Source organism: Phasianus colchicus, chromosome 6, assembly GCF_987193195.1.
Source record: "Phasianus colchicus chromosome 6, bPhaCol1.hap1.1, whole genome shotgun sequence".
Classification (NCBI taxonomy): Eukaryota; Metazoa; Chordata; class Aves; order Galliformes; family Phasianidae; genus Phasianus; species Phasianus colchicus.
This window is the reverse complement of record NC_143441.1, coordinates 21375001-21399305: the sequence shown is the minus strand read 5'-3', so window position 1 is coordinate 21399305 and position 24305 is coordinate 21375001. Positions and strand designations below refer to the sequence as shown.

General features: G+C 36.7%; 1 protein-coding gene across 1 annotated transcript in view; it reads right to left on the bottom strand.

Annotated features, from left to right (window-relative positions):
* The window catches only part of SKAP2 (src kinase associated phosphoprotein 2), a 111451-nt gene that overhangs the window by 41423 nt on the left and 45723 nt on the right, over positions 1 to 24305 (bottom strand). Inside the window, exons 5-6 of the mRNA XM_031590139.2 lie at positions 4666 to 4743; positions 3838 to 3921 (exon numbers count right to left, since the gene is read on the bottom strand). Coding sequence (XP_031445999.1) covers positions 3838 to 3921; positions 4666 to 4743 — 162 coding nt within the window. The remainder of the gene's footprint in view (positions 1 to 3837; positions 3922 to 4665; positions 4744 to 24305) is intronic.

The window sequence follows — 24305 nt, the reverse complement described above, 5'->3', positions numbered from 1 at the left end:
AGAATCTATAATTTAACTCTCTTCATCTTGAAATTAGGAGCCTGTGAGATCTTACAGTTTACATGTCTTCATGCTAAATGTAGTTTTGCATACTTTTCCATACACTTTCTAAAAACAGCACATGTCAGAATGTCAAAATGGTAATTCCTTTTCCAGCTTTTAGAATAAGTCTTTCCAAGTCCACGCCTAGCAATTATTTTTTTATAGACAGCAAACCTGAAATGCAACTGACTTTTTATTTTCTCATTTGAGAAATCTAAATTAAAAAAAAAAAAAGAAAAAGAAGAAGAAGAAAGAAAAAAATGAGGCATAGACACTATTTAGGGCAGCAGTTTGCTTATATTCAAGTCCAGACCTGCACGTCACTGAGTTAGAAAGTTGTCCCAGAGGACTCAATAAACCTACAAAGCAATGCTGGTCTTATGAAGCACCAAGATATCAGTAAACGTTGAAGAAACAGCCATAAACTTAACAGCCTGAAAATGCTTTAAGTTACACTAATCCCTGAGTAGGCTAAGAGAAAAAAAAAATACAGCAGCATCTTCCCTTATTCACAACTATTGCAATTCTGTGGCCACAGAAAATCAAATTTTAGCAGTTAAAAAAAGCAATTTTGTGAAAAAATTGAATTAATGAGTGTATTTTCACCTTCCTGTGGTACTACATTGGCACTACAAACTGAAGTGCAGGTGATAAGGGATAATCAAGACTTCATCGTCATTTTCATTTATCAGTTACTGCCTTCCTAAACATGGGGCTTCAGTTTGCTGAGACAGAAGGGCATATAGAATTGTGGCTGTTAGGTCATTCATTTAGATTAACTTTCCTGGGCATGCACTTTGAGGACTGAAGGACTAGTCATACCACCTAGGTGCCTGAGCTCAAAGAAGAGAAGGCCTGTAAATGTTTATGGAAAAAAAGACTATTAAAGTAAGGAGCAGGCAAGCTTCTGGAAATCCAGGTCAGCTCTGATACTTCAGCATACTTCTCTGCAGTGCTGTGGGCCACATACTGACAATGGATGTTGCAGCACAAGTGCAAAAATACATGCATTTCCTGCAATATGGACTTCTAGGTCAAACCACAAACCATGGTTTTTCCATCACTGATCAGGAAATAGAAACATAGATGGTTTGCTTAAACTTATCTATATTGCAGAGATAAGTAACACTGCTTTGTGATCCAATGCTGCACCAAAAGTATCAGAAAATGTAGGTAGAAAAAGGGGGAAAAGGCATATTAGTCAGCAGACATCAGAACCATTATAAGGATACTTATAATCTCAAACTTGGCCTACAAAATATATGTTTCACCAGATAAAAACTATCCTCCACAGATTAGTGGTCTACATGTCCTGGATTTAAAAAACATTCACAAGATGAAACAAGAACTAGAAATCTCTGCTACCTGTCTGCTGTTCCCCAATACACAACTTTACATTACTCATTAAACATATAGCATGACTGTAGGCATATATGGAACCTCTCCTCTGCTCATCTCTCTTCAGTCCAGGTTCGCATTGACAAAAGTGGAATTTTCCCATTGTGTGAATCAGCTCTGGAATCTATCAGTAACCAGGGCCCAGTCAATACAAAATGCCTGCAGACATTGCCCAGGCTCAGGCAGACCAACATCGTTTACAAAACTGCCATCTAAACAATTTGGGAGGTGACAGCAATTTTAGAACCACAGAATATCTTGAGTTGGGAGGGACCCATAAGGATCACTGAGTCTAACTCCTGTCTTGCATTAAGTGATTCAAATGCATGCTTCACTGTTAACCTACAGCTGTGAAGAACACAGCTTCCTTTTCCAAGGCCCAAGTTATTTGGTGTAGCGTTGGAGGTCACTACAAAAGAAGGGCTCAAATAGTACAGCATACCAGAGTGAGTACTACTGCTAGCTGTAGAAATGGGAGAATAGCATCAAGTTCTTCAGGAAAGGCCAGATCTCCTAGAGATTCTCTTATCATACCCCATTGTCACGTGTTGACAATCTGCAGCTGAAGAGCATTACAAACAGCAGTTTGCATGTCCACAACCACCAGCATGACAGCTCAGTTTCAATAGTAAACTTGTTTGCGATGGATCTAAAGAAATCACATGTCCAGTTTGCACACACTGATGTCAACTTGATTCTTCACTGGAATAGACTTCTGTGTATACCATGGCATCAGAGGGCTGAGCAAAGTACCTCAGGTCACTCAAAGAAAAAGTTATCTTCTTTAAAGACAAATTCTGAAGTGACTTTTGGTCATTCCAGATCTGCAAGAAAATCCATTTCCACGTTCTGTGCTACTTTTTCCTGTACTAACAGCACCAGTCACATGGAGGCACAGGAAAAACTCATGCATATATGTGATTTGTTTGCTTCCTCCGTGAGCTAGCCACAGAGTCTATGTCTATGCAACTCCTAAAAGATGCTCCATGGACCATGAATTCCTCCCACAACATTAGGGTATGGTTAGGAGGATCTTCCCCAAACAACTGAAGATTACTAAAGCTGGAAATGTATAAGCAAAGCATCTGCCTGTAGATCAATAAAGAAAAGCTATCTCTGTGTATCTCAGTCATTTCCTTATACGATGCCAACCATACGATTAACCCCAAACCTCACGCTATGGAACATGTTTCCATGTGCCTTATCTTTCAGATAGATATTAGAAATTACAACACAGAAGCTACTGCAAAAGGAAAATGCATGGAAGAGGGGGAGATGCATTTTTCTGCCTTAACCCAAAGACCAAGGACTAGCAGATGAAAAGCCAAAGATTTACAAGGGAACATACAGCAGATGTAGTAACAAAACTCTGGAAACAGAATTTGAGAGGAAACTGTAGCAAGATGAAAACTGGACTTAACCTCCAAAGTACATGATAAACAATTAGACCCTTAAGTTAATTCTCCTTTTTTAAAGAGGGAATGAGTTTAAATGAGTCAGCAAACTTAGTAAGGGAACAAACTAAAAACTGAATCAAATTAAAAACATATGAAAAGACTATCAGCATTAATCTCAAGGGGAGCAGCACAAACATAAGCAGAAGAAAAAAAAAAAGAAAAGCTCAAATTGAAAGTTCATCCAAAAATAAGTTCTTTTGGGGAAAAAAAAAATGAACTTCTAAAACCTGCACATATATAATTCTACATCATATGTCTTACCCTTAAATACAAAATACGCTTTGCATACAATTAAAAGGATGCTTTGTTTCACCGTTTCACTGTTTCACAATTTTTAAAATTCAAAGTGATATTCCAACATTTATGCCATATTCTTTCAAAAATGACCATCCAAACTAGAAACTAGTCCTAGTCTCCATGACTGGCTTTTAGTTTGACATATTACTTCATTCCCAGAATGAGATTTAGAAAGAAACATGGTACACTACTATGTGTTTTTAGCACTAGCACCTTCCTGGAAAGAGAATGCCTTTAAAGAACTCAGATGGTGTAATTGCTGTAGGGTATTTTAAAATGAAAATCCCATTCAGACAAAAAGAGTCTTTGCTGTCTAGCAGATTAATTAAGTAACACAGTACTATCAAGCCTAATAGCTAGCTGTGATTGGCATGTGAAGTAGCTTTACAAATAACTTAAACCTTTTTCCTCAGTTTCCCTGCTGTAGAAAATGGGCAAATCACTTACAGAGCCTGAGAATATCCATGTTTATACATTTTTAAAATTCAAAGCACTGTTTAACAACAAAAAAAATATTTTAAAAGTTTCATCTGGTCTCTAAGAACGACCTTGGTTTCTCAGTTTCCAACTCCAACTGAAGCTTTCATATTCATTTGTTCATCAAAATATTGTTTTAATAGTTTATCATTATTCTTATAATTACCTTTGTCGCTTCCATAATAGTAGAAAACCGTCTTACTGATAGCACACCAACGCTTCTGCCATTCAAAGCCAAGAAAACTGTGGTCTGCAATAAATATAACTCATGTTACATTTCCTTATGGCATTACTGAACATGAATATGTTACTTCTTTTCAAAGGTGAGGGAAGAGGGAAGGAGAGAGGAAAAGTGCTTGGTAATGGAAGCAAAATCTGGATATGAAGAAGACATGTATGGAATTGAGAAAAAAGCTAGAAATAATAACAGGTGGTGAGGAAGCAAATGGGAATTTGAAATCATATAAAGAGTGAAGGCATGTGTAACATTAAATATAAGGAAATTATTAACAACTTCCTGAATATTTCCTACAGTTATTGTAGCATTAAGTGGTTCCTGAGGTGACAATATAGGATTTACTGAATCAAGGTAAATATTGACTGAACCAAAGCTGAGATCAATATTTGCCTCTTGAAGGAAAATAAATCTTGATGCTCACTGAAACATGAAGTCAACATATGGTACTTTTACATAAATTCCTAATGTTTTCTTCAAAAATATGTGAAAGTCTCTGAATTATGGCTGACGCTGGACTTTCACAGCATGGTTTTTTTTTTCAGTCCGTAAAGAAATGGCATCATCTTTTAACAATACAGGAGCAATTATGCATTCTTCTTTCTTTTGCATAATAATGATTCTACATTTCAACTGCTGTTCCATTTTATTTATCACTCTGTATGAAGTTATGTGCATGTACAACTACAAATACAGGCACACAGAATCTCCAAACATGATTATAGACTAAATGATTTTCACAAAGATAGCTAAACTTACCTTTTCTGCGTTTTTCCAGATATCCAGCCTTTAGAACAAACTGAAGATCTTGAGCTGCAATAGGAGGAAACTGATTCCCTGAAAGAAAAACAATTTCTGTGAACTCCTGCTTTTCAGGAAAAATACTACAGTAGCATTAATAAACTTTTATGCGCATAATGCACAGAACTATGGGAAAAAGTAATTACTATACAAGATTACTGAAGTAAAAAAAAGCTCAAATAACTATGAATGTCAAAACTGTCACTGCTGTCATCACCACTTCAGCATGGAAAAAATAGGGCTGTGTAGCAGCCCCTGCAAGTTTTGCAACAAAAAGAAAAAATATGTAAATTAAACAAGCAACTTAGAAATGTCAGCTTGTGATTTGAATGTGGTCTGTACAGCAAGCCTGTAATAAAGCAGTGATCTTTTTTTTCAAATGTGCTAGCAAAACCAAGCATCAGAATCCAAGGCGACTACATAGGTAATCTGACTTTCAGTAACAGCTCCATGCAAAAACATCTTGAAACAACATACAAGGAGAAGAACGTATATTATACTGCATACCAAAATTAAAAAAAAAAAAAAAAAAAAAAAATTTAGAAAGCCCACATGAAGGGATGATAAAAAGTAGCACTTGCTACTGACAGACGTTGCTTAATGTGCAATATGACAGTAAAGCACTGCTGAGGTAAGTAGGATTTATAAGGCAATGCTAAATAGGCCAAAGAGTTTCCACAGAAATCTACAAGATTGTTGATCTACATATATTATTTTTAGATTTTATAGAAAATTGCTGCATCTGCAAAACAATGAGTATTTTCTCAACTGTAAATTCACAGCTATAAGCATGAGACTAACTAGTCTAACTACCTCAAATTGAAAAAGAAATCTAGATGTTAAAAATTGCATCTTTCATCCTGCAGCTTTCCCTTGCTGAATGAATAAAATTATGGTTTAAATGAAATTGCTAGTATTGAGAAACGTTAGATATGTCTAATAGCACTTACATGTATGTCACACTGCTTACTGCAAGCAAAAAAGCAGAACAAAAGCTATTCCTGTGCTGCCTTTTGTTTTTGTTTTTTTCTTTTTAAGTGTATGTGAGGATCACAGTGAAGTTCCTACTACTTATTATCATCAAATATTCATAAGAGTCACTGTTGGTAGGTGGCAAGCTTACATGGCAGTAATTATTCACCAAAATATATGTAATCTCATTAAGTTCCACCAATAAAAGCACAAAAAAACCACTACATTAGCAGACAACCCCTGTGCTAAACAACCACTTTAAACTACGTATGGAGGGTTAAAGATCAATTGTCTGACCTTGAACTGCAAGCACTGTCTCGTGAAGGTGATGCCTACTTCCTGGGTTTTTAGGTTGTCCCTTAAAATAGATTTATTTTTTTAATTGGCATCCAAAAATGAGTTGGATTATTGTGGCCATATTTAAATAGAGTTGTGTGAGGAGAAATACAAGAAAACGAGGTAGGAGCATATGAAGAATATTATTGTTAAAACTATGAAAGTCCTCCAAATGAGAATACATTCCTTAAACAGAATGTATTCCTTGAACAACAAAACTTGCTCTTCAGACAACAGAAGATTTAAGATTTTGTTGGGTATCACAAGTTAGTAAATGGAATTTTATATATATTGACATTTCCAATGATTCCATTTTCAGTTTGACGTTACTCTTGATATTATTTCAACTTCCTCAGAATGCTTAATACTGCGTTAAAAGTAGAAGAGCTATTGGCTCCATGTCCAAGCATCTTAAAGTGATCCAGCTGTTTCCCTGTGCTAGATCCATATGAAACCACTGCACAACATCAAATGAGAATTTAACACAAAGACACTTGCTGGATGCTAAAGACTAAGTTTAATAGCCTTGTATAAGATGATCTAATGATGATATTATGGCAGAGAGGAGGGGAAAAGCTTTACAAACATACATAGTGTGCTGCTTTCGTTCGTCATTGGGAGGCATCAGTGTGCAACACTTACAGCTTTACCTCATCATGTAGGGCATATTTTAGAACAGAGCACCCCCACAGATGTGGAAGCAAGAAAATCTAAGTAAACAAACAAAACAAGTTCACTTACATTTATCAAGTTGAGAATTTCAACAACTGATTGCACTTGATGTTATATGTTGTTTGTTTCGTTTTGGTCCTTGAAGAGAAAGCTTAGCAAGTGTTCATTTAGTGAATGGCCAAGTGAAACGGGACACAGAGCCCCAGACATAATAAGGTGACTCCATATTGTTCTGCATATAGGTACAACCTCATCTGACGTACCCATTACATAGAATTAGAGAATCAGTATCCCACAAGACTCCCAGTTTACTGCTTCTGCTGAGGCAAGTTGGGATGAAATTGATGATAGCATTTTCTGAAACTATATCTATTTTGCACTTGGTACTAAAAAGCTCATAAGAAAAAAAACCACTATCTACCACTGGTTTTGTAACACTTCAGAATGAAGCTTCTTTTCCTGTTGCTCAAAGTTGCAGCAGGAACTTCATGAAACAAGGAGCAGCTGGTCAGCATTGCTGTTGGCCAAAACCTGCAAGCAACTAAAGCAGAAATAGATCACAGGCCTATTATCCTACTTCTGTCTGAGAAGCCTGGGAACCACAAAATATGAGGGATCTGTAGTGAAAGGTCAGGAGAGAGGGACCTAATTGTAATATTCGGAGACACATACAGCTGTACATGAAAGCAAAAGCATAAATCAGCCTAGATTCCCTCCCTCATTCCCCTGTATGTCCAGAGGGAAGGGGAGGGAGAATAAGTATTATCTAAAAGATAAAGGAAAGAACCATCTCCTCTCAGATTCTTATTAACCACAGATGTTGTGCATATGTGGCAGGAAGAAGGCACAAACACAGATCAACTCTTAGCCCCATACTGTAATAAAAACAAGGAGAAGAAGGAAAAGAGAATGGCAACTTCCTTCTAGATACCACCTAGAGCCAGCAAAGACCCCTAAACTGTGTTGTCTCTCCACCTTTCTTCTATTGCTTCTTGTCCATGTCTCAAACCTGATCTGGAGGGAACTGCAACCCTTAGATGTAGAAACTCCCAACCAGAAGTTTGGGATTTGTAGAATATGTTGGTTTTCTGCTATCGCTTTCATTCAAAATGCTGCTTCTTCATTCATTTGGGATAGAACAGGCTTGGCACAAAACATAAAAAAAAAAAAAAATAGAGCAGCACTTTGTTATAGTAAAGCAGCATGTGTTTACATTACACCAGCAGCTGAGATCAGAGACTCATCAGATGATCTCTATACAGAACTTTGAATAAGACAGCTTTTACTCCACAAAATCTATTTGACAGAGAAAGGCTGCCAAGAAAGAAGGTATTACTGTTTTTTAAAAAAGATTTAGAAAGCAAATTAAACAACTTGCTTCAAATCACACATTCCTTTGCAGTTCAAGAGCTCTGAATTCCCAAATACCAGTTCCATACTATATTCTCATGCATGCTCCAGGACTTCTTGAGGACAGGAATGTTTTTCCCTTTCCTCACAGATGCAGGTGAAATGGGCTGGATTTAAGCTTCAGTTGATCAGCGCAAAATTTCTCTCCCAGAATCAGCCCAAAAAGAGGACACCAGTAGGTCTTGCTGCCTGTTTTGCTCCTGTATGTTCTGTTTCCAGATATGTCTCAAGAATTTAGGAATTAAGACATTAGCAGAGCCCACGGCCTTTCCTGTTTTCTCCTTTGGTAGACTGTAGGTTTTGAAACCAGATGTAAATATCAGACTGAAATAGCACTGTGTCAAGAAGTCGTCTGTGGCTTGCAGCTCTGTAAGTTCACAGTTGATTCTTTAAGATGCAGTTCCTGCAGCATGGCCTGTGATGGGAACTAGAGTTGAGAATACAAAAATGTCTCCTTTCCATTCCTAAGTTTCTACTGCATAAATTAAATCTTGAACTTTATTCTTTCGATATGAAAAATCACATCTATACTTTCTAATATCTGGGGAGATGATTATCTTGCATCCCAAATATCCAGTATAAAAGGAGGGAGGTCCATCTGCTTAATGTTAAAGGTTTTCCTTCTTTCTTGACTTCCCACTCACAGGTGAATTCTGTAATAATCTCTCTTCTTATCCTGGTGGGAATTACTGCAATGTATTCCAAACTGGAATCTGCAGGTTAGGCTTCACTTCCCAGATTGATGTGTACGAAAACCAGATAAAAATATTTATGAGGCATAAACCTTCAAATCTTAGAGAAAAGTAAACCATACATTTAACATACTAGGTTCTTCCTCTTGGTTCTAGGTGCTCTTGTGCCAAGGTAGTTATTATAATGCTATTACTGCCAGGCTAAAACTTCCTCCAGTAAAGCCAGAATTTCTACCAGACTTGCTGTGACTTCAGAAAGGCACAAATGCTATTAAGATAGGTGCATTAATGCAAGGGTTCCACTGTAAAAATCCCACAAATCCAGTGCATCTTACGACTTCAGAAAGATGTCAAAATAAAGCTCATGGCATGGCTATAACTTTCACAATTTAGTAACGTGACAGTCAAGAGCCTGGGTAGTGCAATTTTGCCCCCTAGTGCAATAGAGAATTTAGCCCACTACTTAAAAACAATTTAATCGGTGTCACTTTACATGATAAAGCATGAAATTTAATCGTTTTGCACTGCATTTTGAGTTCTGGGGAAAGGAGTGATGTTGAAATTTCATTCTGCATACAGAACAAATAAAACAAAACTAGGTTGTATTATTCTGCACTGCGTACCAATAAGAATATTTTTCATTTCTTCAATGTGGGCTAAGGGATACATAAAGCAAGAAATAATTAGAGGTCAGTGCATTCTAAAGAGGTGCTTAGCATGCTTATGGGAAGTTAAACAGGCGAAGTGGAGATAAGTGTAGCTCAGTGCAGCTAAGTGGTTAATTACACCTTGCTTTCCTAGTACAGGCCCATAGGTCTAAATATTATAATGGCAAAGTTTTCTTGCTCAAATAAGAATCATCCACCATTCTTCAGTCCTTGTAAAAGAAAACTCAAGCCAAAATATATTAATTTGACTCTACTGAGAACAAAAACAGTGAATTCTGTTTCATTATATTTAATGTAATTTTTGAAAGCAATGACTTTCTTTTTAATTTTATTTTTCAAGCTTCTTTTTTATCGTAATGAAGACCCAATTACACCAAATGAGAAACTGAAATCTATCCCTCTTTGAATTTTTGTTAGTAAAAATTCTGTTTTCTAACAGAGGAAAATTCTGGCAATATAAAAGGGAATCTTATAAGCTGGTATGCAACTGGGTATTTCTCCAAAAACAAAGAGTTGCTCATAAGTATTAAAGCATATTAAAATGCTACAATTCAGATTTTTCTTTTTCTCTCAAGCTGGGGCTTTTCGGATATCTCTCAGGAAAACTGACAAACTTTTTCTGATGTTTTTGTTAAAGTCTGAGCAAAGGAGGAGTAATGTTTCTAGCTACATGCAAAGTGTTTTCCTCCTCTTTCTTTCCATTCTACCCAAAATTCTTTATAAATCTCCATTTATTTTCATCTGGAAATATAGCATTCACCGTTTTTATCAGCTACTGCAGAGGGATTCAATTATCATTGAATCCATACACAGCAATACAGTGGGGTCACATCTGTTTCACAACCACTGTGAATCTAGGCTAAAGAAGATTAGTTTTACTCTCATATGCATTCCTTCTCCCTACTTTTTTTTTTTTTTTAAAGTGAAAATTAACGTATATTGAACTTAAAAAATCTCCCATTTTCCAGAGTCTTCTGGTTAAGCTATCAGTAGGAAAATTACAAGATCTTATTAGTTTCATTAACTGCCACAAACACCTTCTCAAAGATTACTTCAGTACTTTGCAAATGTACTAGCCTAGTAGTGGTGAATCAGTCTAACATGCAAGAAACAAAAGATAAATCTTAAAGAAAACATAATTCATTTGGAGCAATAACTATAGCATAGTTTTGAACCATTTGTTCAAGAAAAGTTAGCATTTTGGTCTTCAAAGTGTCTGTTTCCAAGAAAGTCTAGGCTATAGAGCTTTGCTCCTGAGCCATGCCCAGCATTCACCATTGTGTTTTCTAATCATTTATTATAACCTCCTCAGAATAACTTGTCTTAATATACTCCTCTAAGAAGAACCAGCAGTGTATTTTATTAAAGTATACTTAAAGCAGCATCTGTTTCCAGTTAATTCTTTCTAATCTGGGATCTGAAGTTTGGGCTACAAGCACTAATATTACACCCTTGGAGGCCTAGATGTTGACTATTTCTTCCCTACTCGTCCCTGTAAGGAGAGAGGTATGAGGATTTCTCCTCCCTTCCTTCCTGCTAGTTCAGGAGAAGGCAGTGGGCCAGGCAGCCTAAAAACCACTGTGATATATTCTTAACAGAAACTCTGAGCTCTTTTAAACATTTTATATGCTTGAAATCTTTTAGTAATTTTCATTTATCCCCTAATTAAATAAATGTGTATTTAGATTTTTAAATTTAAAAAAAAACTTACGTCTATGGCATCTCAACCCTCATCTGTTTTCTGTGCAAAGCTTCCTTAATAGCTGTAACGCATTTCATCTGATGAAGACTTTTTTTTTTTAATGAACTACTGGAGTCAGCCAGTCAGTCTCCATTCACCAGGATCCACCGCCTAATGGAATCATCCTGGATCACACACTCCTCGTCTACACTTTAAATTTACAATGCCTTCATAAACTAATATCGCCCTGGTCTTCTACATTCTTTTGTTGTCTTTCAAATTGTACTAAAACACCCTCAGTCACATTTTCGATAGCACCTTAACATGCAAAGGAATTAATGGCTTTTGCCCCTTGATCCAGATTTGACTTTCAGCATGGATAATTAATTAATAATAATTTTTAATATTTGAATAATAAAAATTAATAATAATATTTAAAAGTGAAGCAAAGATGCAATGTTTTCTACTCTTCACTTCAGCTGTTTTAAAAAGACTGAGGCATGACAACAGAAAGAAGATACAACATCAAAGGAAAATTATCTTGCACAAAGTTCTCTTATACATTTATGCCACTGTAATACAGGGCATGGAAACTTAAAAGTTACGCTTAAGTTCTTCCAAGCATCATTACTGTTTAATCAGTCGTTCTAAACAGAGACAGAGAGGTTTCCATCATGCAGAGGCACATACTGCTGCTAACAGAAAAGTGTAGCAGTTGTAAAGATTGAAAATACAAATTCTGCCTATGTAACAAGAAGTTCAGCTTCCTACTTGATTTTCAGAAATAAAATATACAGGAAAACACACAGATAAAAGAAATGCCTTTGCACTGCGGACAGAAGGAAGTCAAAAAGACCATCATGGTTCAATTAGAGGCACTGGAAATTCTCATGAAATGACATAGGCAAGCTGAAATTTCCCAGGATCATCTCACAGACAAGCACACACATCCAATTTTGATTAGAAACCCTAACTAAAGATCCAGAATATCTACACAATAGTTGAACTGCAGAAGGTGCTGTTAGCTAATCAGAGAAAATTACAAGGTCAGGAATAAAGAGTATACAGCTGGAGTATGACCAGCATGATGTCAAAATGCATATGGATAGCATCTTTAACCACATCATGATTCCTGTATTCCCAGATGACTAATAGGAAAAAAGTCCTATACTTTTATCAAACAGCAAGTTAAAAGCTAGCATTTAAGGTCCAAGTGAAAAAAAAACAATTTTCAGCTTACCATCTAAAACATCTGGAAAAGGTAATACTACAGTACACCACAGTTCACAATTTTTAAGTAACCACCTAGTAAACATAAGCAAAACCCTTGGAAATAACCACATATCACAGCGTCCTAAGAAAAAGTTATGGTAATGGAAACAAGAAATTTTCTATTACTTCTTAAATTTTGCCCTTGCTCATTTTAGTTTTGAAAGGTCTAAAATTTTCTCTTTGGATAACTGGCATGTTTTGTTCAGTAAATGAGCTTAAACTGACAGTAAACAATGACAACTATTAAACTCGACTTTTTAGTAGAAAACCTGCCAAATGTCACTTTTTACAAAGCTAAACAATGAACTTTCAAATGGTATTTTAAAATAAGTAGCTTGTGTTCTTTAATTTCAGCATCCTATTAATCCAAGTATTTATTACTCAGCTCTCAAGATCTATACAAATTTAAGTTTGGAGACTTTCCTGGGACACATTTTGGTCATATTATCCAAGCTACATTCTTCAAAAAGTGTGGATTTTTTTTTCCCACTTAGTTTAGTTTTTCTCAGTACTTTTTTTGCACTGTCTCTTCTCCTAAGGAAGAACTTTTGTTTAAAACTCCTTTCCTAAATTGTTCAATTTCTAGTTTTTCTAGTTTCAAAAACTAGTTTAAGGCTTCTTATTAAAGACAAAAAAAAAAAAAAATCATCCACTGTGAATTTTAATCTGTGATAGGGACAGGGGGATATTTTCACTGCTGCTTCACCAGAAGCATAACAGGCTAGATATACAATCAGCAAACACCAAAGAAATCCAGGGAAAGAAGGAAATTCTCAGACTATCATAAAACACCAAGGAAAAACCCCAGCATAAATTGTACGATGTTATATATGGAAGTCACTTATGCCAAGTGGCAGCCACTTGGCTTAGCTCTGCAGGCTGCAAAGTTCCAACTGTTCTGACTCCTAGCCAAAGTCCTGGTCTGCTAAGCTTCTGAAAGGAAACACGCGTACAACACTTAGAACACTTTAAATGCTCCAACAGCATATCCCTGATCAAAACAAAATTTAACATTACTGTTTGGTGGTGGAAATCTTTCATCTGTATGAAGGAAGGGATTAGAATTCCTACAGTCAGCTAAAAACAGAACCAAATCTTGACAAGTAGCTCTTGTAGAGTTCAATGCGAGAAGGTCCAAGAAAGCTACAATTTTCATTTTCCACATTTTGTGTATTACTGCAAACACAAAATGGCTTGAATGTTCTGCCTCATTGCTTCATTTTCATCCATTTCTTCTACTACTGATAATTTAAGTAAAAAGCTGTGATCAGTGAAGCTGTGAATGCTGAAAGCTCCTTTGCATCCAAAAGCCAACGTGGATTCAGATTGAGATACAACTTGCCAGTGCCATCTGCACATAAAGACGAGCCTTTTCAAAATAAAAACAAAAGGAAATCTTACACAAGACCTTCAAGTTTAGCCACTACTGAGTACAAAACGCACATGAAATTTATTAACATTTTATTATGTAGAAAAATTGTTTTGAAAATATCTGAATCTCTTAAGGCAGTAACCAGATTAAAATGTTTGGAAACCATCCATGGCATTGAAATTTAAAAGTGAAGAAGTCACTCCTGTTGACTTCCTTAATGCCTGTTTGTCTTTTCCCACAGTAAAAATATCCAGATTTCTGTTTCTTCAGCATCTATAATATGAAATTCCAAAGAGGTAAGGTACTGGAAGTTCACAAACCAGACCTACCATCATATTCAGCAGTGTGGAGGTTACAACTTGGGAAGAGAGAACTGAGTGAATAGCTGTAACTGGATTCTTTTGTGACCTGTCCACGAGACTGGAAGGAGAACACACTGCGAGAGACAGGCATTTTTTAAAACTTAAGACTCCTACAATGAGGAAATAGATGAATAAGTATCAATGGGACTTTTCAAACTCCAACTCCAATCCTGTACCCCTGATTCTCATAGCACATTTGTGTTTTCCTTAAGCCCATCTCAACCTAAACTAAGAATTCGAAAGCCAACCCAGCCAGTCAATGTACTGCTTTTGAAACTCATGCCAGTTGTAACATTAAAGGTGTATAAATCAGCTGAATGTACTAAGTGCTGTTGCTCGATCAGTGGATAATATTTAGTGATGAGTACTATGATCTGGGTTGTAGGAAAAGTAATAATCTTCTTCATGTAATTAGCACCACTGGAAAGAACTGGACGATCCTTTAGACAGGCAAAAGAGTTCATCTATGCAAAAATTCCCTTTTAATCTCCATTCATCCCCAACTTCATTTTGACTGGGTAACAAATATACAAACGCGGCCTAATGAAATTACTGAGAATAGTATTATTCAAAAGCTGAGCTAAAAACAAGGAAAGTAAATCATTTTTTACAAGTCATATACAGTATTTTCTTCCAATTTAAAAATTGTTGCTTCACTTCTCTTTAAGAGCACACAAAAATAATAATTGTGTCAAAGTATAAGCAGGTATTGCCAAAATTTCATCTGAGCAAATTTTAAGGCTGATCTATGAACATCAAAAATGAAAATGGGACTTTTAATGGAGATGCTGACACAACCTTAACTATGACAATGCTAACAGTGCTACTATAATAAATCTGTCAGTTTCTATAATGTCTATGACAGTCCCATTAATATGAATGATGCACACTTCACATAGCGCACTACACAGCAACTGCAGAAGTTATATCATCTTCATTCAGAGTAACAAATCAGTAATCAATATTTGTAAAAGCAGACTAATCCTTTGTAAAATCACTGGTTTAGTGATTGAAGAGTTTGCTCAATTTACACAGTTAATCCCTCTTCATCTGCTTGAGCCCTCTATTTATTCCAACCACTTACAGTGGGAGCTGTAGCAGATTAATACATACCCTCATGCTAAGCATGTATTGACAATTGACCCAGCGTAGTGCTGTCAGGATAATCTTTACAAACATTAAGCTTTTCTTACCAAGCCTAAAGGCTACGTTTAGAAATCAAAAGTTTACAAATAGTCTCAGCAAATTCCCCTCACACATATTATCACATTTCCATTTAATTCTTTCTTAGACACAGCACCTACTGTCATATTTTCTAGCCCCAAAAGATAATCTCCTGAATTTTTGATTCATCACATTATAATAGAGCTACCTCAAAGAATTTTTAGAGCAAGAAATTTCTATAGTAACAAGAAAAAAAAAAAAAGGAATATGTTGCAGCATATCAAGTGGAAAAAAAATGAGATGGCCATCTGTGCAAATACAAATAAATTAGTATCCTTTATATAAAGATATGAGCTGATGCAGCATCACTGAATTAAGATAAAAAAAAACCAAAAAGGTCATTGTGAAGTCTCTTGTTTTTTCTTCTCAGACTATAATAATGTTTATTTAGAACAGAGACAAAAATATTTAGTTACATCTACATACACATCTATAGACTTGAGCTGAATTTCCATAGGTTAGTCCTTCAAGATTTTTCTCTGTTTTATGGCTTCCACAAGAGGGGAATGAAAAGCATAATTTTCTAAAATAACAGAAAAGAATGAATGTAGATAGTACTCCTAGTTTCACCTTACACTCATATTAATCTTTCAGTTCTGTGAAGCTATTTACACTTAATTTGCCATTACATACTTCAGTTATGTTATGGACAATTTAAAGGAAAAAAAATCCTAAAATATTTTGAAATATTTTAAGTCTAAGCTGAATTTCCATGGGTTAGTCCTTCAGGCCACGACTTTAATGTCCATACAAAACTAAATCTCAGTGTTAGAAAAGTATAACCGCTTAAATGCTAAGTTTTCACAACAGCAATCATTGATTCACAGAAAGATAGTTGAAAAAACACATGTGGTAAGCTCACCCAGGTTATGGGGGCGTTGTTTGTGGCTTCCTGAAATGAACTCCTCCACCTCCCATTCCCCCCCCAAAAAAAGAAAAAAGAAAGGTGAGCCTTAAGAGAAAAATCAGAGAAACTGGTGCTGAAACATGCTGCTTTGGCTGATACATTAATTACTGGACTAGAGAGCCTAATTTATCCATCTGGCTCTAGAAATACAATTTAGATTCAGGAATTGACTTAAACAAAGCTGGGAGAGCAAGGAACACTTACCTATTTACCAGGTAGTCATTGCACACATCAAAAACTTGATGCACTTGATTTATAATTTGAAATAGATCCATGAGGGAAAAAAAAGTAAGGCTGGAGCGCTAGCTTTTAAGGGGCAATAATAGACTTCAGCACTGAAGGTCATTACAGCAAAGAGCAAGAGGGATTAGATTTCTGCAATGACAGAATCACGTTAAGTAAGACAACTCAAAAGTCAGCACACAGATTTGTTCTGTGTGTTTCGCTGCTGAGATTCTGTCAATCTTTAAAACCAAAAAATACGAGCGAAGAGATGCTACTACATAAAGCAACCTACAGTTTATCATTTGGTTATTAAACACAAAGGTGTCACTGTTGAATAATGTCATCTGAATGATGCAAGAGGTGAACTGCAACACAAAACAGGTCAACACGTTGTCTCTACTCCACCTTAAGAAGCAAACAGCTTTTTAAAAATGAGTGACCCGATGAACCAATTGAAGGTAGAAGTGGTGACTTGGGGGCAAATAGAGAATGTTGTGTCTGCCTACATCTATGCTGTCCTGTCCTTTTCAGGTTGAGTAAAAATACAAGAGATGCAAGGCACAGTTATTATCCTACATTACAGCGTACTCTGGGAGGAGTTTTGGCCAGTCAAAGTTAGAGAAGAAATATTTAATTTTTTTTTTTTAACTTAATTCTACATCTTCCCTTAAGGCAAGTCATTAAAATAAAAAAATAAAAAAATAAAAAAATAAAAGAAAAAACCTGAATCTTATTTGTTAATAGGCACACTAGGATTTTAGCCCATTAGGGAAAAAGGCATTCGGTAGATATGTGGAGGATTATAAATCGTATAGTGTCTCAGATTTATTAATCATTTATTAATCTTTCTCTTACACAGATATTCATAAATTGAATCTCCACGAGTAGGTCTGGAACCTGTTACCAGTGGATGGAGAGTGAAACCTCCACTCTGAGGGCTGTGTTGAAACTTTCCAGTGGCCCAGCCATATGGCTAAAACCTAGAGTTTACTCAGCCACTAATTAGGATTTCAAAAGAAAAAAAAAAAAAGACATGGTATTATGGTATTTTAGAGTGCTGCATGAGATTTTCTCTACTCATAAGCATTCTTCTGCAAACCATTTCGTTTTAGCAACCAGCAGTAACAACTGCTCATTTGGTCTCTAAACAGCCTAAGAGCGCCAAAACAGCAAATAAGTAAATTCATGCCACCAACAAAGTCAGCAGCTGCAGCAAAATCTTAAAATATATTGCACTTGGATACACACTGTCCTGCTGTCTTTCAGTGAAATTTGCTCAGGAAGATGTCTGGGGAGCCAGGTCAACAGTTGACTCCACCGGAAAAAGACAAAATAAGGCCAGGATGCTGATTTGCAGCACCCCTCGGTGTCAGTAGGACGGTACACTACTTTTGCCTCCAAATCTGTAGCGAAGGACTAAATGAGTATCAGTGCAAGCCAATGAGTTGCAAGTCTCTGCAGTGCTTAGCCATGCAGGTGCTAGCACTGCTCCTGCTTAAGGCCAGGCTGCAGAAATGGGAGAAAAACAGCTGGAGCCATCAGACTGCAGGTGGTGGGGCAATGGCAAGACTGACAGGCCAGAACGCTGAAATCCTCAGGCAATTTCTGAGAAGGCAGCAACAGTCATGAAGTATTGCCTAAGGTGTGTATTAACTCTTTGGTGCACACTGATCCTGCGGAATCCTATACTGCTTGCTGCAACATTGGCCATTACAGAATAGACACAAAGACATCTTAGGGTTATAATTGGTTTTACAAGACCTTTTCAGCTGCTGACAGGCAATTAAGTCTTCAGTTTAGCCCTAAAATATTTACTCTGATTCTGCTACTGCATATAAAGATGTATCTCTGAGCATACTCCAGTCCAATTATAACCAGTAGTGCCACTTTTAGGAATTTTAAGCAATTTTTATATAGGCAACATAGAAGCTGTATGGATTATTTAAGATCTATATGACTAAAGGCATCCCCCAAAATGTTATGAACGTAAACATTTTCTCCAGGAATACTTAGGCATGGTGAGCATTTAACAACATTTTGAAACAGAGCTTTACAAAATTTAAATAATGTAAGTAGTCAACATGATCCAATTTCCCTTATTCAGTTTGCCATTTCATCAGCATAAAAGATGCTGGAACGTCTTTGCTTTCAGCATCCCAACAGAAATAAACATGATGACTAACCCCTTAGACATTCCCTGCAAAGGTTCATATAATGCAGAAATAAGAGTGAAAAGATGTACTCCAAGGAAATTTTGTGTTGAGAATGATCAGTTGATTAGGTACAGGGCAAAAAAAATACATAGAGGTTGTCAACGCTACTGTCATGTACAGAAAGGAAAATTAAGTCATTTGTTATTCTCAGTTGGAGAGGTCACTAATGTTATCTTGCACATGATGATTTGATGCACTACATATGATTAATGATTGTTTAAAGGACACTGCCAAGGTCTGTAGGTCAGACTATGACCTTTCTTCCCCCCCCCCCCAGTTATCCATAAGCAGAATATTTATAATTCTCTCCCCTCTCTTCAAAATAATTTAATACTATCTACTACTATGAAAACAAGAACTCCAACAGTATAAGATTGCAAAATAGCAGGAAAAAGTATCCAGTGAGGAAGCAAATGTTACGGAATTATATTTGCAGTGCATTACATTATTTTACATGGTTGATCCAGTTGTGACTATCACATTCAGCACATTCCATTTCAACTGCACAAGTTTTCAACCTCTTCATGTATATACATATCTTAATGCTTTAGCAGACAGTTGTGTACACTTGGACTCAAAGCTCTCCTCAAAGTCATTATGTGATGCTTCAAAATTTTAAAGACAAACAAAAAAAGAATTCATTTGTTGTCTTCTAAAGTAAAGTTCCCAAAACTCAAAGTGCACAAATTACATTCCTTTATCTGTTCCCACATCTCTAGCCAGAGTCTTAGTTTTCTTCATCTCTCATTCAGATTAGAGCTTTTATGTTTTTCAATTTATGGAGATAATTTATTTTTTGTCATTTAGTTTTTGTTTTTGTTTTTATTTTAATAATCTTAAAATCTAACAGGCATTAAGTAAATACACAGTTAACGTGTAAAAAAAAAAAAGGAAGGGTCAAACTCGTATGACTGGACAGCTATTCACATTCACAAACCTTCAGGAACAAAAAACTATTTTCTGGAAACCTCAAATGTTTTGCAACATGAAGGCATAATTTTCTGTTCATGGATATGGGAACAGATATTTGTTATCTAGGCCAAAATAATCTTCAAATGAAAAACAAGCACTACCTTTTTTTTTTTTTTAATAAAAAACAAAACCACAAAGCATAATAATATTGAATTAGTTTGGTTTTGTTTGGAAGGGATTGTTTGTTTTTAAAGTTAAGAGTTCCGCAAAATTTCTTTTGAACAGATTTTTTTTCCCATTATTCTCCAGGAAGAGACTTCTATACATCTTCATCATAAGGCCCTTACTTCAGATTTTAAAATGGAACTCTGTGGTTACTCTTTTCCTTTACTGCTGTATTTTATAAGTGTTTAATAACAGACCGATCTCTATATTGCCCGTGTATTCTGCTTTTCCACAGGGTAGCAGTGTGCTTCAGAACAAGGCCACCACTGTGGGAATATGAATGAGTACACAAAATCCCTGCAGAAAGCAGCTGTTCCCTCTTGTACATATGCAAATGTATGAATGCGAAATAATGAGGGCAGCTTTGTGAAATAAAGACAGAGAACAACAGAGCCAGAGAGGACCACAACAAAGTTTTTGTAGGAAGCAGTCAACTGAAGTCTGGGAGGAAAAGAATTCTTATTAATATTCTCAGTTGTGAGAATTACTCATCTGAGGAAAATACTTTCCCCCCCTCCCCTTTTTTTTTTAATTCACACTGAAAAAATATATATATATTTAAAGCCCAAAGACAAAAAACACAAATGTATCTCTTCTAAGACAGTCAGTTTATTCAAAAAAATTACCATGCAATTAAGACAAGCCTGGACATTTTTTCCTTCCAATACTGTCAGTCTTACGTATGACCTTGGACAAGTCATTGAATCTAACTCAGTTTTCTTCTCCATAAAATGGAGATAATACCTCTGCCCAGGGCTACTAGGAAGCTAAATTCATTGTCCATAAACGTGATTTGAAATAGCAAGGTGAAAGGGCTTTATCAGTGTTACGTACTTCTGCATTTTTCATTGCTTTTAATAAGTCTAATGAAACCATGTAAATTTTGAATGACAACATTAAGCAGATTTTCAGGCAAGCTCTCGCTAGAAGTAAAAAGCATTACAGATTTCTTGGGATGACCCCGATTTGAGCTCTGACAACTAATGGCTGAGTCAGAACATTGCTATGTGAAGTACTGTGAAGAGTCTTCCAGATGTCAGTTTTTCTAACAGGGGACCGTTTATTCAATACTGGAGAGAGCAGTTACATCAGTGTTTGACTAGGAAGAAGAAATGCTTGAAAAGAAGAAACATTTCACATCTGCTTGTTGGTTAAGCAACAAGCAACACTAAAATCTTTCAAAGTCTATGACCGGAATTTGCTACTTTAGTACAAATCACGCTTCTCACCAGCAAGTGCAGAGACAACAAGAACTAATTTATCAAACCAAAAACGTACCAGCCACAGACTAAACTGCTCAATTCTCTATACTGATCATTACCTACGTCCCCTTACTGTTAAAAACTACCACTATAACCCCAGTTTCTTCTTTTTTTTTTTTTTTTTTTTTTGTAACAATAATTGAATTCAGAGTCTCATAAAGAACATCCTTTGGCAATGCATGTTCTGCAACAATGTTGAGTTTCACATATCCATCTCACCTAACTGCTGTGCACTTCAGGCCACCACAGCTGCTGCCCTTTTTTTTTAAAAAAAAAAAAGCTAAACTAAATTGATCTCAGGGTTTAACCTGCATAACTCAGCATCATAAACCGCCACACAAGGCATTATTTTTGTTTGCACGCTCTTACTGATATGATTTACAAACCAAACATTACATACATTAAAAAAAAGAGAGCTAAATCTAAACCACGTGAATTCATCTGCTCTGCTTAAATGTCTTTGACAGAGAACAAGCCTGTCATTGAGGAAGTTTGTGAGCCACACAAGACTAAACTTAATTCAGAATCTTTTGCATTATTTCCATAAGAGGCTTATTCAACAAAACAATCATGAAAACAATAATTATTTTTCACTAGCATTAAGCTTTGCATTTGTACTGATCTTTAGTACAGCTGATGGGTCTGCTGCTTTGGGCAAGGCTCTACAGTCCTAGCAGTCATTACCACCTTCCTGCATTCCGTGCAAAGCTAGGACTTTGCTCATATAGTAGGTCATGCGGCCAAATGTCCTAAGCCCCCAGTCCAATGGCTACTACATTTACATGAAGTCTAAACCACACATACAATAAGGGCATTTTCAATGCTGTATCACACTTGTAAACCGAGTATGAGACCTGTCAGCCTCTGAAGGTCTGCTTTCATGATCAAGTATCCCAACAGACACTGACCAGATTCCTGAGGCACTAAAAACTACAATACAAAAAGCAGATTTCCTTCCCCAATGAAGTCTTAGAGAACAGCAGACAGCAGAAAACAAGCAAAAGCATGTGAAAATAAGTATTCCCACACACTTCTGCCATGGGTTCTCCTAGCTTTGTACATTTTTAATAACGCTTACATGGCTAACTTCCTTAGACAACTAATCCAAAGTTTTCACTTCCCCTGGGAACAAAATGTGGAAGTACTGTGAAGAGACTCCAAGGAAACGAGGTGTAAGAGGCAACTTCTTTTCTCTTCCCTTCTGAGACACTAGCGAATTTCTGACGCCAGAGCTGGAAGGAGAAAGGCCAGGAATTTGTGGGGATCCCCTTAGCCCGTCTGACTTCCAGTGCCCATTTCCCTTCATTTCTTGTCCCTGATCTAACCTATAGGTTGGAAACAGCAACAATCTGCAAGGGCAAGTTGTGAAAAGACGTAAGAGGCACGCAAAACCGGCTTCAAGGCCAAAACTAGGAACAAGGCCTGGCAGCATTGTAAAACAATATATATCAACTACAGAAGGTATGAAAGTGTCATACAAAAGGTACAGTTTGGGGCACCACTATGTATTAAGGACATAAAACCAATTTTTACTATAATGTTTATAAACATTTTTTTAATAAAAAAAAAATCCAGAGAAACTGTATCTTCCAATTTTATATCTAAATAGTTAATGTGCAGTCTTCAAGCCAGAAGTTACCTCCTTTTTAAACAACAGACTCAAAGCCATCACGTCTAAGATACTCTTGTTAAGAACTGACTTGCCCATTTTGTTACCCCAAACTGCACTCTCCAATCCCACTTATTTTCTACTCCAGCTGCTGCCTTTTCTGATAACAGCACCTATCTCGGAAACATCCTTTTTTGTGCACCATGTTTTAAAGTCTTACTCCTGCAATGACTTTCTTACATGCAGTACTGTCATTTTTCAAGCTGCTTCCTTCTTTTCAACTTTCATCATTTTGCTTCTTGATCTCTTTCTTTATGTTTTTGGTCCCAGATCCCTGAGTTCCTACTCTGTTTAATTTCGTCCTCCATTTATTAACAACTCACCCCTCTGCATTACCCAGATCAGGTTATGCACCCACTATGCTCCCTGGCACTTCTGCACATCAGGGAGATTCTTAGCCAAGTGTGCTCTTCATAAACTCATACATATTTCCCTTCTCCTGTCACAGAGCTTGTAAGTAGGTCAGCATGCCTACCTTCACTGGGCAGAAGTCCTGTTGCCAGCTAGACACACAGAAATAGACTTCACAAACCATCTGCCCAGGAGAGCTAAAGCATAGGGGTTGCACAGGTGTCTGGGAATGAGCTGCAAGACAGGGCAGCTGTTTTAGGGAGATCCACATTCAGCCCATCAATCAGGAGCTGCCTGTCCCATAGGTTATGACATTCTAGAGAATGAGGTAAACATGAATACATTTGTTGGCTTCACCCTCTCCTATCAATGCTTCCTTTGATCAGCTTTGAACATCTCATTAGAAATGCAACAGAAAGTATCTTGTTACCTTCCTGTTTTTAATCCCCTTTTCTGTCTTGCGGCCCCAGCCTTTAGTATCGCACTGTACTACAAGCGCAGTCTGCTAGCGTTAATATTTAAGAAATGCTTTGGGTCTCAAAATGTATTAGCAATTAAAAAAAAAAATCAGTTCTACCCTCAGCAGGAGCCAGAGTATGAGCATTCCATCCAATTAACTGGGAAATGGAAGAGGGAGACATCAGGAAACCAGACCTGGGAGAGCCCTCAGAAGTCTGTTACCTCACATACCTGCTCTTACTCCCAAATCAGGGCTAGACTTACTTCATATAAGTATCTGGCATGTGTTTAATAACTGTCTGTGCACAGGTATCTGTGCCATTCATGATGCAATAAACTAATGAGTAGGGCAAGGTATCCCCTCCCAGCTGCCCTCCTGTGATTCTGAATCAAAACTCGGGTATACCTGCACCAGCACCCAATGCATAATGCACACAAACACTCAATGCAACAACTCTAAAGCGGTGCAGTTGCCATACCAGTGCTAATTGGTCCCACTTCTCAGAATGGCTCTTTAGCCCAGGGCACTGCTGCAATGATAGCGTTCCAGTATTCCTCATTCAAAGACTAATATTGTAAGCAGTGAGTAATCTGTACACCCCTATATTTTTTATTTGCAGAGCACCTACGACATCAGATTCCCATTTCTGTTTGCAACCCTTAAGAGCTAGAGCAATGACAACAGTAAAAATAAGAAACGACATATGTGACAGA